Source organism: Diplodia corticola (genome assembly GCF_001883845.1).
Source record: "Diplodia corticola strain CBS 112549 chromosome Unknown scaffold8, whole genome shotgun sequence".
NCBI classification, from domain to species: Eukaryota; Fungi; Ascomycota; class Dothideomycetes; order Botryosphaeriales; family Botryosphaeriaceae; genus Diplodia; species Diplodia corticola.
The window spans coordinates 444,379-456,480 of NW_017971487.1; the positions used below are offsets into that span (position 1 = coordinate 444,379).

Genomic DNA, 12,102 nt, shown 5'->3' on the forward strand with positions numbered 1-12,102 from the left:
GTGCCAGCCACGCCTCCTCCCCATGTGGTTCGCTCAGCAGCCAGCGCAGCGTGTCAAGTCACATGGGCCCGCAGATTGGCAGCTTCGACACTGCGCTGCACTGCGCTGCACTCCGCACCGCGGCGTCGCGGGCCCTCAGCTGCTGCAGTAGTGGAGACTGAAACTGCTGATACTCCTGGCATTTCCGAATATCGTAGCGCTAGACGCAGCAGACCCTCCTCGAGGAACCCAGCGCTTGCGGCAAGACAGCCTTGGCCAAGGCTGCCTCCCTCAGTAACCAAGAGCAGCCAGAGCCAAATGCCGCGCGGCTGTTTGCGCACGCTTACAGTCAACACTCGTCGCCACCTGCGTCCTGCCCAGCAAATCATTTGCGCGCCTTGACGCCGCTCGAGCTCGCCCTCGCCCTCGATGACGACCTACGCCAGGTCAGCCCGTGGCTGAACGATTACCCGCGCAGGACCAACTTACTTGGGGGGCTCCGCTTCTTTCATCCACCCGAGGCGGCTCTTGTAGGCCGGAAACGATGTGTACGACCAGGCCTTCACCAACAAGCTGCGCGCGAGAGCCAAGTCAGCATGCATATTGCTCCACCATGACTCGGGGGCACGGCGCACCTCTGCGTCTTGTCGGCGTAGTCTTCGTCCTTGACCTCCTTGACCCCTACCTTCATGCCGTCCTTGGAGACGACAATGTTCTTCTTCTCCATCTTCTTCTTGCCTCTGTCGGCCAGTTCATTCGTGTAGACGTAGATCTGAGCCGGCGACGTCATTAGCCTGAGTGATCAGGGCCGGGGAGATGGCCTGGTGAGATTCGGGGGTCCATGCGACCAGCGATCGTCGCGTTGCTCGCTCTGGCAGTGTGTTTCCAACTTACCTGAAGTCCCACCCAGGCGCCGACGCCGACAACGACGAGCAGGATGAGCAGTGGCAGTAGCTGGGTGAAGGAACCCATGTTGGAGGCCTGACAAGCTGTGGAGCCCGGCAGAGCGACGGTCGAGGACTGGCAGAAGCGCACTGTTTTGTAGACGGAGGGTTGTGTTGAGAAAGAGGGCGCGGCACAGGCGACATTCCCAGGGTCCAAGCCGCTGACGGCCGCTGACTTTGCGCAACCCTGGGGCGCCAGGCCGGAACACGGCAGCTCTCTCAGCAGCTGATGGTGGAGGCGCACGCTGACTGCTCAGCTGCCAGGGATGCCTCTCACTCCCGCTGATCACCGCCGGCCGGCTTGGCACGCTCTCTCACCAGCCTTTCCATGCGGACCTAAGCTCTCCTCACCCGGAGCGGGACGCCGGGAGCTACGCAAGACGTGGCTGAGGCAGAGGCAGGCGCAGAACGCCACTCCTTGCTTGCGAGCCAAACGCGGTCGTTGTGGCAGCCGGCAGCTCGGCTAGCCACGCATCAACCCAGCCGTTCCTTCCGGAACAATGACGTCTGACAACACAACACCACATCCCCTCAGCGACAAATTCTCTGCGGCATGCAATCCTCCCTTTCGGGCCGGTGTGTCACTGACTCTCCTTGAGGTTGAAGATCCTCGGGTAATTCAGGCCTCAAGAGCACATCCCTTCGTAAATCCTCCGAAGCTGAGAGATCCGAGTTCAGCACGCCCTTTCCGCTTGCCTGACTCGGTCAAGAGGATCTTCAACGAAACGTACTAGTCCATGTGCTGGATCGTTCGCGACAAGGCTAGGGTGGAGACTGAGGATACTCCTGAAGGTGCGGGCCTTTATCGCTTCAGTCAGGGAGAAGTTCAGCCTATGACAAACACCACCACTTACTGAAGTGAAGGCTGAACCTATTGATCCGTTCGCACGGTGTTGTTCTTGGACGGCGCCACACTCGCGGGAGCTAGGGTCCGTTCACTCACGTACCTAGCCAAGCAACCACATTTTAACTTCAGTTTCCTATGTTTAGTCGATAGGGCCGCTTGCTGGCCCATGTCTCCTGATGGCTCAACTAAACAGCTTCTTCGCATATCACAGGACCCCTCTTCAGACGTTCACACATAGTCAATTGTGCTCTTCACGAAAGACGCTTTATAAGTGGAACTATCTCTGGGAACCATTGTCCCACTTTATCAAGTGCTACTGCTATCTGAGCAATTCAAAGTGCTTACCTATCAGAAACCGTACCTGTGAAAGAGTGGAAGTAAGGCTATCGGGGGTAGTTGATAATGTTTGGGTTGTCTTTATACGATCCTCTGTGCCCATTCATAATAACAGTGATTCCACCTTGTTACGGCGAGCAGTACGACAATGTTGATACCATCGCCACAGCAGAAACACAGCAAGCTCATCACAGCAAGATGCCAAGTCCTAACAGGTTTGCGAAGGAACAAATTGGAGGCCGTCTAGATTAGTGAACGTCACGAAGAATTGAATATAGAGCTGTGCAGAAGGAAACGGAGCGTTTCAGATAAGCCTCAGTACCATACGAGCCGTAGTTTAACTTGCTTTCTCTTAGTAGCTTGCACCATTTCGGATATATTATGGCGGCTCGCCTTCCGGCAAGAATGCCAGCAAAGAGAGGCGCGCGATTATTCAGAATGAACCATAAACTGTCGGCTAAGCTATTCATCGTCAAGAAGGGGTATTATACAACTACGTTTGCCAGCCATTCCAGGGGTATCTCCAATCTTTCTCCGGTGCAAGCCAGCCAAACCTCACCCGACCCTGAGGCTGCATCAAGGGAAAAAATCGAGAAGAGCACTCAACGACAGTTGGTATTTCGGTAATCTCGCCGAGATTTTACTGTCCATCAGTAACCTGCGGGACATTAGCAACAGCCTTTACTAAATTCAAAGGTTCCGCCAAGACTCACCGCGCTGCTCATCTCTCGTGGGACCGCCATTTCCGTCACCATCACCATTGCCCTTACGTCCTTCGCCGCCTCTCTCAGCATCGCCTCGGGCAGCCATGATACCTTCATCGTCACCTCTCAAGCGTTCGAAATACGCCTTGATATCCTCAGCCCCAACAGGTCTTCCGCTTTCCGCGAATGGCTTCAAAAAGTCCTTGACCTTGTCCTTCAAGTGGTTGTAAACCATGACGCCCTCGATGGCCCGCACCCGGTCTATGTTTGATAACGCAACCTCACCGCGGTCAAGCAGAGAACGACTACCGGCACTGCCAGTGCCCGGAGCATCGGCTTCGTCAGATTCCGAGACAGGCGGCTCATACATGTCCTCTTCTTCCAAGAGATAAGGGTGCTGGGTCAGGAGCGGGAAACAAGACGGACAACGGCAGATCTGGTCTCTGAAATCCTCCTTGAGGAAAAGGGAGAACCGACCGTTTGGTGCTGGCGGAAGATTGGCGTAGTGGCAGATCGCTTGCGTCGATCGGGGGTTACCTGGTGCCTCTGAAGTTGCGAGCATAGTGGCTGCTGCTGGTTCTTGAGAGTTGCGTTGTCGTTTGGCAGCTTCATGTGCTCGGTCAACATCGCCATCGCTATCTTCGGCATCGGATGCTTTGCGTTTTTTTGAACTTTCTTCGGCAGGAACTGCGGCAGAAGAAACAGACGCAGCTTCCACATTCGTTGTGACCACTTGTTCGTCGCTAGTGGCATCTCTACGGTCTGAGCGGTAGACGGGGGGAAGGAATCCGGGAGCGCTTGCATACCGCTTGATCCACGGAAACGCTTCTACGCATTTGTAGCAGATCAGATGCTCGAAAAGGTCTTCGGCCGGAAAGCTTGGAGGAAGGGGAGGATCCTCATCGGCTGCGTCTTCCTGATCTGGGAACTCGTCTCTACCGCCAACGTCGGCAGCATTTCCGTTTGTCACATCGATCGCGATGCCATTGGTTGTAACCGTTTCGCCATCCACCTTCTCTGCGGTTCCATTCCCAATATCATTTTTGGCATCCTTGTCGGTGTGCTCTTCCGACTTTTTGTTGGACTCCTTCGCATACCAGTCTCGGGGTAGGCCTACGAGACATTCGGGATGCCACCAATCTTCTCCGCACCCTCCATCTTCGATAGTGCCCAGTCCGAGACATTGAAACATGGTACCTTTCTCCTGGTGCGCATCGTATTCCTGACCACATCCGCAGAAGCGATTACGGTAGTTGTGATCATAATGGTTGCTGGGGGCAGGACTCTCGGCGCGAACGCCACCCTTGACGCCGGTATCCTCGTTGACTCGCAACGTGCATGGACAGTCTGACTGGATACGGGTGGTACCGCAGTCGCATACGAAGTTGCGTTTGGCAAAAAGTTCCACGAGATGGTGCTCGCCATGGCAAGAAACGTGGCAGGAATAACAGACTCCAGCGGGCGTGTACGGTTCGGAGGGGTCTTCGGGAGGAGGGTTGCAGGTCAGACAGGACCAGGCTTTCTGCCGCAGTGGGCCAAGAGGACGCGAGCAAGTATCGAATTGCTATGATAGATCAGTATCTGAAAGCTTCCGGCTCCACCCTTGGCAGCGGGCTGTGGATGGTGAGGAAGCAGAGGCTCACATATGGAAGGACCTCGCGTGCATCAGCTTCAAGCTGAAGTTGGCTATTGATGAATCTGCATCGCTTCTACATCAGCAAGACAATTCCCAGGTTGTCATACGTGAGGGCGCTGGCGATGACGTACTCTTGCGCAGTCTGCGATGTGTGGGAATGCTGTGAGATCGTGTCGGATCGCGACGGCTTGCGAGGCGTATCCTCAGCCATGGCGGCGAAGACGCGCAGCGGCAGCGAGAGGAGGAGACGCGCGAATTTGCAGCAGGCGGAGACTTGTTCCCCAGCGAAAGATGGGAAAGAGATGGATTATGATGATGAGCCACGGCTGCCCAGCGGCGGCGATGCGACGCGCATGTTGCTCCGTGCCACCCCGGTCCACTCACATTTCCGTTCCAGGGCTAGGCAAGACGCGCCTTCTCGTTGGCCGACGCGTCTCGCGTCTTTCGCGCGCCTGCTCAACTTCTCCCGCCTCTACTTCACAGCTGCACGAACCACCCACAAGCCACTGCACCACTCCCTCCAGCCTCTTCCATCCCCACCCAATTCAAGAATTGCCATCACGCAAACGCGCGTTTCGGCTGTCACCTACCAGATACCCCATGAGGTAATAATCCCGCCCCGCCAGATGCGCTCGGGCCTTCTACGCACCCGTCGAAGCGCCGTCGTCAAAGATTCCTCAGTGCGCTGACACCGGGACAGTTCACCACTGCGTCCCAGCATGTCTTCCGCGAACCGCGGCACCCCCAGGGCAAACCGCCGCAAGCGGTCCCGCGAGCCCGACGATGACATTCCTTCATCTGCGGGACAGCTGCCGCCCTCCAGCCGTAAGTGCGGATGAACCCGAAGTGAAGTGCCATCTGCTTATTCTAGCTGCAGCGCCTGCCTCCTCGCCGCCCGTGATCCCGCGCGACGACATTGAGGACACCCTAGACGTGGATGAGGAAGACCTTATCGGCGACATTGACGATGCCGACGAGATGGCCGAGGATGAGGCTGGCATTGACCTGTTTGCCGACAACTTCGAGAGGGATTACCGCGACCGTGAGGCCGATGCCTATGACCAGCGAGACATCGACGATGAGGGCGACTATGAAACCATGGACATGGCTACCAGGAGACGGCTCGAAGCCCGCCTGAACCGCCGTGATCGAGAACTAGCTCGGCAGCGTCAGGTGCCCGCAGCATATCTACAAGACGATGACGACGACATTGGCGCTCTGTCGCGGCAACCGCGCCGCCGCAGACACCGCTACGACGAGGATCAGGATGACATGGACCTAGACGCCAACATTATGGATGAGGAGCTCTCGCTTGAAGCGCTACAGGACGTAAAGGCTTCCAGTTTGACTGATTGGGTTGCTCAACCTGCGGTGCATAAGACAATTGCACGCGAGTTTAAGTCCTTCTTGACTGAGTATACGGATGAGCACGGAACCTCGGTCTACGGCACCCGCATCCGCACCCTTGGTGAAGTCAACGCCGAGTCTCTAGAGGTCTCCTTCGATCACCTCGCCGAGTCGAAGGCTACTCTCGCCTACTTCCTTGCCAACGCACCTTCTGAAATGCTCAAGATTTTTGATCAGGTTGCGATGGATGTCACGCTGCTCCACTACCCTGACTATGAGCGGATCCACTCTGAGATCCACGTTCGCATCACAGACTTGCCTGTCCAATACACCCTCCGCCAGCTCCGCCAGAGCCACTTGAACTGCCTTGTGCGCGTCAGTGGCGTCGTCACTCGCCGCAGCGGCGTCTTCCCTCAACTGAAATATGTCAAGTTCGACTGCACGAAGTGTGGCGTTACCCTCGGACCGTTCCCGCAGGATTCTAACGTCGAGGTCAAGATTTCTTTCTGTCAAAACTGCCAATCGAAGGGTCCCTTCACGCTGAATGCGGAGAGAACTGTTTACCGGAATTACCAGAAGCTCACTCTTCAAGAATCACCCGGTACCGTTCCGGCAGGCAGACTGCCCCGTCATCGCGAGGTAATTCTGCTTTGGGATCTTATTGACTCTGCAAAGCCTGGAGAAGAAGTCGAGGTTACGGGTGTGTACCGCAACAACTACGATGCCCAGCTCAACAACAAGAATGGCTTCCCCGTTTTTGCCACAATTCTTGAGGCCAACTATGTCGCAAAGTCGCATGACCAACTTGCCGGCTTCCGTCTTACTGAAGAGGATGAACGCGAGATTCGGGCTCTTTCCAAGGACCCGAAGATTGTTGACAAGGTTATCAACTCGATCGCTCCCAGCATTTACGGCCACACGGACATCAAGACTGCAGTAGCTCTGTCGCTTTTCGGAGGCGTCAGCAAACTTGCTCAGGGCAAGCACGCCATTCGTGGTGACATCAACGTGCTTCTTCTTGGTGATCCCGGTACCGCCAAGTCGCAGGTTCTCAAGTATGTTGAGAAGACTGCTCACAGGGCAGTTTTTGCTACTGGACAGGGTGCTAGTGCTGTCGGTCTTACGGCCAGTGTGCGCCGCGATCCTATGACCAGTGAATGGACGCTCGAGGGTGGTGCTATGGTTCTTGCGGATAGGGGAACCTGCCTTATTGATGAGTTCGACAAGATGAACGACCAGGACAGAACCTCGATCCATGAAGCCATGGAGCAGCAGACCATTTCTATCTCCAAGGCTGGTATCGTTACTACCCTGCACGCCCGTTGTGCCATAATCGCAGCAGCAAACCCTATCGGAGGTCGTTACAACAGCACCATCCCATTCTCGCAGAACGTCGAATTGACGGAGCCAATTCTGTCACGTTTCGATATACTTTGTGTCGTGCGTGACACGGTGGACCCCAGCGAGGACGAGCGCTTGGCGAACTTTGTCGTCAACTCACACGGCCGCGCTCATCCCGTCAACGCTGCTGCCAACCCGAACTCCATGGACGTCGATGAAGATGGCGACGCGGCAGAAGGGAGGGAGGGTGAGATCCCTCAGGACCTGCTTCGCAAGTACATCTTGTACGCGCGCGAGAAGGTGGTCCCCAGGTTGTACCAAATAGACCAGGATAAGGTTGCCAGGTTGTTCGCTGACATGCGTCGTGAATCCCTCGCAACGGGCGCATACCCCATTACAGTAAGTTAAAACCCTGCCTTCCACATCACAGGCTACTTTCCGAAACGATGCTAAAATCGGATGCAACAGGTCCGCCACCTCGAGGCCATCATGCGTATTAGCGAGGCGTTTGCGAGAATGCGTCTCTCGGACTATTGCAACTCAACCGACATTGACCGGGCCATCGCTGTGGCCGTCGATTCGTTCGTCGCCTCGCAGAAGGTGTCCTGCAAGAAGGCACTCGCCAGGGCCTTTGCCAAGTACACCCTGGCCCGTCCTGGTGCAGTACGGAACCCAAGCTCGAGAAACTCTCAGGTCAGGGTCAACGCCTAAGGCGGCAACGATCCAGTGACAAAGGCAGTTGAAGATTCTGTCGGCGAGAGGCTGTCGAATTCAAAAGAAGGAAGAAATGGCGCACACCAAGAAGCTCAAGGCTGCATGGCTGTGGAGGCCGGAAATGTGGAGGAAGAGACGATGGAGTGGATGTTTTGGTACGTGGCATGGCTAGACCAGAGCCGTGACCGTCGTAGCAACAAGTATGATACCAGCAGGGGGTGGTGATAGACAGGGGTAGTGACATCACACTGACCACGTGCCAACTGTGTCGCATGGTGTTCATACCGAGAACTAAAAGGGATGGCAGGATCGGGCGTTAGCCCCGGAAGGGCGTTAAGGAGCCTGAAGAAATCGCTGGCTCGAGGATGTGTTATCTTGCACCAGCGAAAGAGATCGCCAGGGAATGCAGTACATCGCATACTATTTCAGGAAATGCATAATCATGCCGTTGGTTCTATCACTGTTTGGCGAGCCCTGCTCGGCTCCGGCTTTCTTTTTTTGCTCAACTGGACTGTTAGGGTGAAGGATACAGCCATCCTGGTGATGCGACCAGCCTTACGGTTACATACCCTGTTCACCAGAAGCAGCCGTCAAGTACCTCTACAGTCAGTCTCTTGAAGCGATCTAAGCACATACTTGGCCAATCTGCTTGTAATATGCTACAATCTCTTTCAGAAGCCCAGATTGTCGCAGAGTCAAGACAAATAAGAACGAGAGCTGCGGGGTTTCTCATGTTCTCATCCCTGACTACCTTGAGCTGGTCCATGCTAAGCACCGGATGATGCCAGGTTCGAATAACCATCCATGTACTATCGGGCAGCGGGGCAGCCCTCCACTTATAGATCGCTTCTTTCAATCTTGATCAAGCTGCGAGCTCCATGCGACATTCGCCTAATGCAATCTCTCGGTTCCAATCTGGGGTTTTGAGTCAAAATCTCAGACACGCCCCTGCACATCAACGGTTTCAGCCCTGAAAGCTTGGCGGTTGACCCATGGCAGCTTTATCGGTTATACCCGTACATACAACGGCGCTGCCTCACCCCGTGCTCCACAATGCTTCGCACCGTTGGCGTCTCATATTATGCACCCTCGCAACGTCGGATGGATGGGGTTCCGACTAACAAGACAGGATGGCTGAGCATACAGGCAGCAGGGTTTTTTTTTTTGCCGGAGTAGGTTACCAGGAGAGAGGGCAAGGAGGATGTTTGGACTACACAGTACACACCCGCTTTTGCAGCGAACTTCCTGTCACTCTGTGCAAGACTTCCGACTCCGCAAAAGCAGATTCCTCGAAGGTAATCTAGTGTCGCTCGGCTCTCATTCCGTTGAACTATTCAAAATTCTTGGCCCAAGCAGCCCAATAAGCCCGGAGAAATTCCGTGCCTTGATGAAATAGACAATGGGAGCAGTCCAAGTAGAAAATGACAGTCAGGCTAGAACAAGAATAGATTCATCTTTCAACGAGGTAGACCACGCTGCATTTTTTCTCTAAAAACCAGGAACCACCAAATCTCCAGGGCTATATGTGTATCATGCAACCAAAAACCATTGAGTCCTTTTCCTTATAAGAAAAAAAGTCGTGAAATAAGCCCCAAAGCTGCAAGTTAAATTGTCATAAAAGTACCACGAGAGCCGATGAGGAAATACCAGCGGTAACCGGCTCGCTGTGTCCAACATCAGAGGTCTCTCAAGTCCCGCTCCAAACCCTTCTCCGCCCATCACCGAGGAGTATCTTACTGGCAGAGCCTCGCATGCCTACTACACTGGATCAGACCAGACCATTCTTCCATTACGTCCATCTAAGCGACGAAGGCACGCTCAGAGAACCTCTTGACACGGCGGCCGAATCCACCAAAGCCGCCGCCACCGAATCCGCCAAAGCCGTTGTTGCCGCCGTTGTTGCCACCGTTGTTGTTGTTGTTATTGTTGTCATTGTTGTTGCCGTTGTTGTTGTTGCCGTTGTTGTTGTTATTGTTGTTGTTACCCTGAAGAATCGTCAGTCATCTAGTGACAGTAGCTAGAGGTTCGGTTACACGTACCTGGCCAACAGTGAACTTGGTGCAGTCGTCCTGAGCACCACGCTGAGCAACAGGCATGAGAACAGGCTGGTGGTTGGAAGAGGAGCTCATGGTGCAGACACGGTAGACACCGGCGGGCAGGCCGCCGTCGACGCTAGCAGAAAGCAGACCCTGGCCGTTGCCGTCATCGTTGATACCCTTGAAGAATGCGAACTGGGAGGCGTCGAGGGCCTGGTTAGGGGTCATGGAGCCACCCATGTCCTGGACGGTAACGTGCGTGTGGCCGATAATCTGTCCGTTGTCGTCGAGATCCTGCGGAGCGGCGTAGTAGGTATTGTCCGGGTTGGTGAAAGAGCCGGCAGCAAGGTTGTTCATCTGCACTTGAATGTCGAAGTCTTGGTTTTCTTCAATGTCCTGACCGGGTTGGGGGGAGATGATCATCGAGGAGACCATCTTGTCCTGCGAGGGAATCTTGCCCATGACAATACCGTTGCAAGAACCACCCTGAACTTGTTGGCCGTTGGTCAGGGTCTCGCCGGAACAGAAGTTGATGAAGTTGGCGTCGTCTCTGTCACATTGTTAGATGCGGTCTCTCTCGCCAAGGTAGAAAGTCGTCTCTTACGTTTGCGAGTCGGCCTGACCCTCATCACCACCGCCGTCTTGACCGGTTGATTGGGAGGCATCTTGAACGTTGTTCTGGTCCAGGGCAAGGTTGTTGTTGTTGTTGTTGTTGTTGCCGTTGTTGTTGTTGCCGTTGTTGTTATTGCCGTTGTTGTTGTCGTCGCTGTTGTCTTGGTTGCCGCCGTTGTTACCACCGTTGTTGCCTCCAAAGCCGCCGCCGAAACCACCGCCGCCAAAGCCACCGCCGCCGAAACCACCAAAGCCGCCCTGGGCGCGAGCGACGCGGACGTTTGTGAAGCCGAGAACGGCGACCATGAGAGCAAGTTCGGAGAAACGCATGGTTGCTCGAGTGGAGGAGTAGCGAGTTGGAGAGTGAATAGAAATTAGAAAAAGAGCGTACTCCGACTGGCGGGAAAGACGCAGGATAAGAAGCGAAATGGGGCAGACACGCTCAACGTAGTCTGGAGATAAAGGAAGAAAGCGGGGGGAAAGGAGCGAATGCCTCCAATGAGCAACTCTTTGAAGTCAGAATTGCGGAGTGGATGGGACTGTGGGCAGAAGCAAGGGATTGGAGCCAGCGGATGCGGTCCTTAAGACCCTTGGCAGCCTGAGATGGCGGGCGTGCCTGGAGGCGTCTTCATGCGCGACAGAAGCGCCGGCATGCGGCGCAGAGGCTGCGATATGGCATGAAACCGGTCATGAGGGCGAAGCTGTCTCACGGAGCACGGCAGGCGGTGGGCGACGGCGGCGTGTGCAGCTGGCGGCTGGCGGTGCAGAGGCAGAATTGCGGGGGAGAGGCGGGCGGCAAGGCATTGACGGAGACGGGTACTGTGTGGGATGCGATGGTGGTGGAGGCCGATCTGAGACCATTAAGGTTTGGGCGCGGTTAGTCAGCGCGCTCCGCTCCTCTCGTGTAAAAGCTTGATCGTCCCGCACGCGTCTGAAGGCCGATGACCTTTAATCAACTCCTTGGATATGACGGGCGGTATGCACCAGCGCCGGCAACCTTCCTGGCCGGGCGACGCATGAGGCGCATCCGTCTCGGGTGGCTTGGGAGCAAGTCTTGACAGTCTTGACAGTCTTGACAGTCTTGACAGTGCTTAGCCCGCCGTGCAGCTGCTCTTGCCGCGTGTGGAAGGCGGCCCGCCGCCGGTCGAGAAGGCGCTGCTGACTTAGCGTGCCTCGCCTGCCTGAGTCGCCTGCCTCGCCTCGCCTGTCCACAAATCAACGCCGGCCGCGCTCCGCTCGCCATGGCGGAACGCTGAGGCCTGCTCCGCGCCGTACCTAGGTCGTTGAGCTCGGCCGCTTGCTCGGCTTCCTGCTGCCCGGTGCCTGGCTGACTAGCCGCTGCCGCTGCAACTAGTAGTACTACTTCCATCTTGCCCATCGCACTCCGGCAACCTGCCATCCGGCGACGATCCTGTGAGACTGGTGTCTGACGAGCCCGAACTGGCCATCTTGCTGCTTGCCGACCGCAGGCGTCACCATGAGGCTGCCCGCCGCCCGCCGCCCGATGCCTGGCCGTCCGCCGCCCTGCGTGGAGTACAAGCCGCCGTACCGTTACGTGCCGCAAGGTCGCCTGCGAGGAGCATGTTGCCTGATGCGGCAAGCGGCA

General features: G+C 55.8%; 4 protein-coding genes across 4 annotated transcripts; 1 reads left to right on the plus strand and 3 right to left on the minus strand.

Moving 5' to 3' along the window:
* Window positions 1–364: 364 nt before the first annotated feature.
* Window positions 365–951, minus strand: BKCO1_8000150 (uncharacterized protein; the record flags this gene model as incomplete). The annotated part of the gene is made up of 4 exons (XM_020279248.1): window positions 365–416; window positions 469–552; window positions 615–751; window positions 874–951. The coding sequence occupies 4 exons, from the start codon at window positions 949–951 to the stop codon at window positions 365–367; spliced, it is 351 nt and encodes a 116-aa protein (XP_020133368.1).
* A 1,845-nt stretch (window positions 952–2,796) lies between these two features.
* On the minus strand, window positions 2,797–4,657 carry BKCO1_8000151 (metaphase-anaphase transition protein; the record flags this gene model as incomplete). The annotated part of the gene is made up of 3 exons (XM_020279249.1): window positions 2,797–4,374; window positions 4,454–4,508; window positions 4,578–4,657. The coding sequence occupies 3 exons, from the start codon at window positions 4,655–4,657 to the stop codon at window positions 2,797–2,799; spliced, it is 1,713 nt and encodes a 570-aa protein (XP_020133367.1).
* A 508-nt stretch (window positions 4,658–5,165) lies between these two features.
* On the plus strand, window positions 5,166–7,845 carry BKCO1_8000152 (dna replication licensing factor mcm2; the record flags this gene model as incomplete). Its single annotated transcript, XM_020279250.1, has 3 exons — window positions 5,166–5,271; window positions 5,324–7,533; window positions 7,603–7,845. The coding sequence occupies 3 exons, from the start codon at window positions 5,166–5,168 to the stop codon at window positions 7,843–7,845; spliced, it is 2,559 nt and encodes an 852-aa protein (XP_020133445.1).
* Window positions 7,846–9,647: 1,802 nt separating this feature from the next.
* On the minus strand, window positions 9,648–10,826 carry BKCO1_8000153 (ribosomal protein s17 protein; the record flags this gene model as incomplete). The annotated part of the gene is made up of 3 exons (XM_020279251.1): window positions 9,648–9,833; window positions 9,888–10,434; window positions 10,489–10,826. The coding sequence occupies 3 exons, from the start codon at window positions 10,824–10,826 to the stop codon at window positions 9,648–9,650; spliced, it is 1,071 nt and encodes a 356-aa protein (XP_020133443.1).
* Between the last annotated feature and the right edge of the window lie 1,276 nt (window positions 10,827–12,102).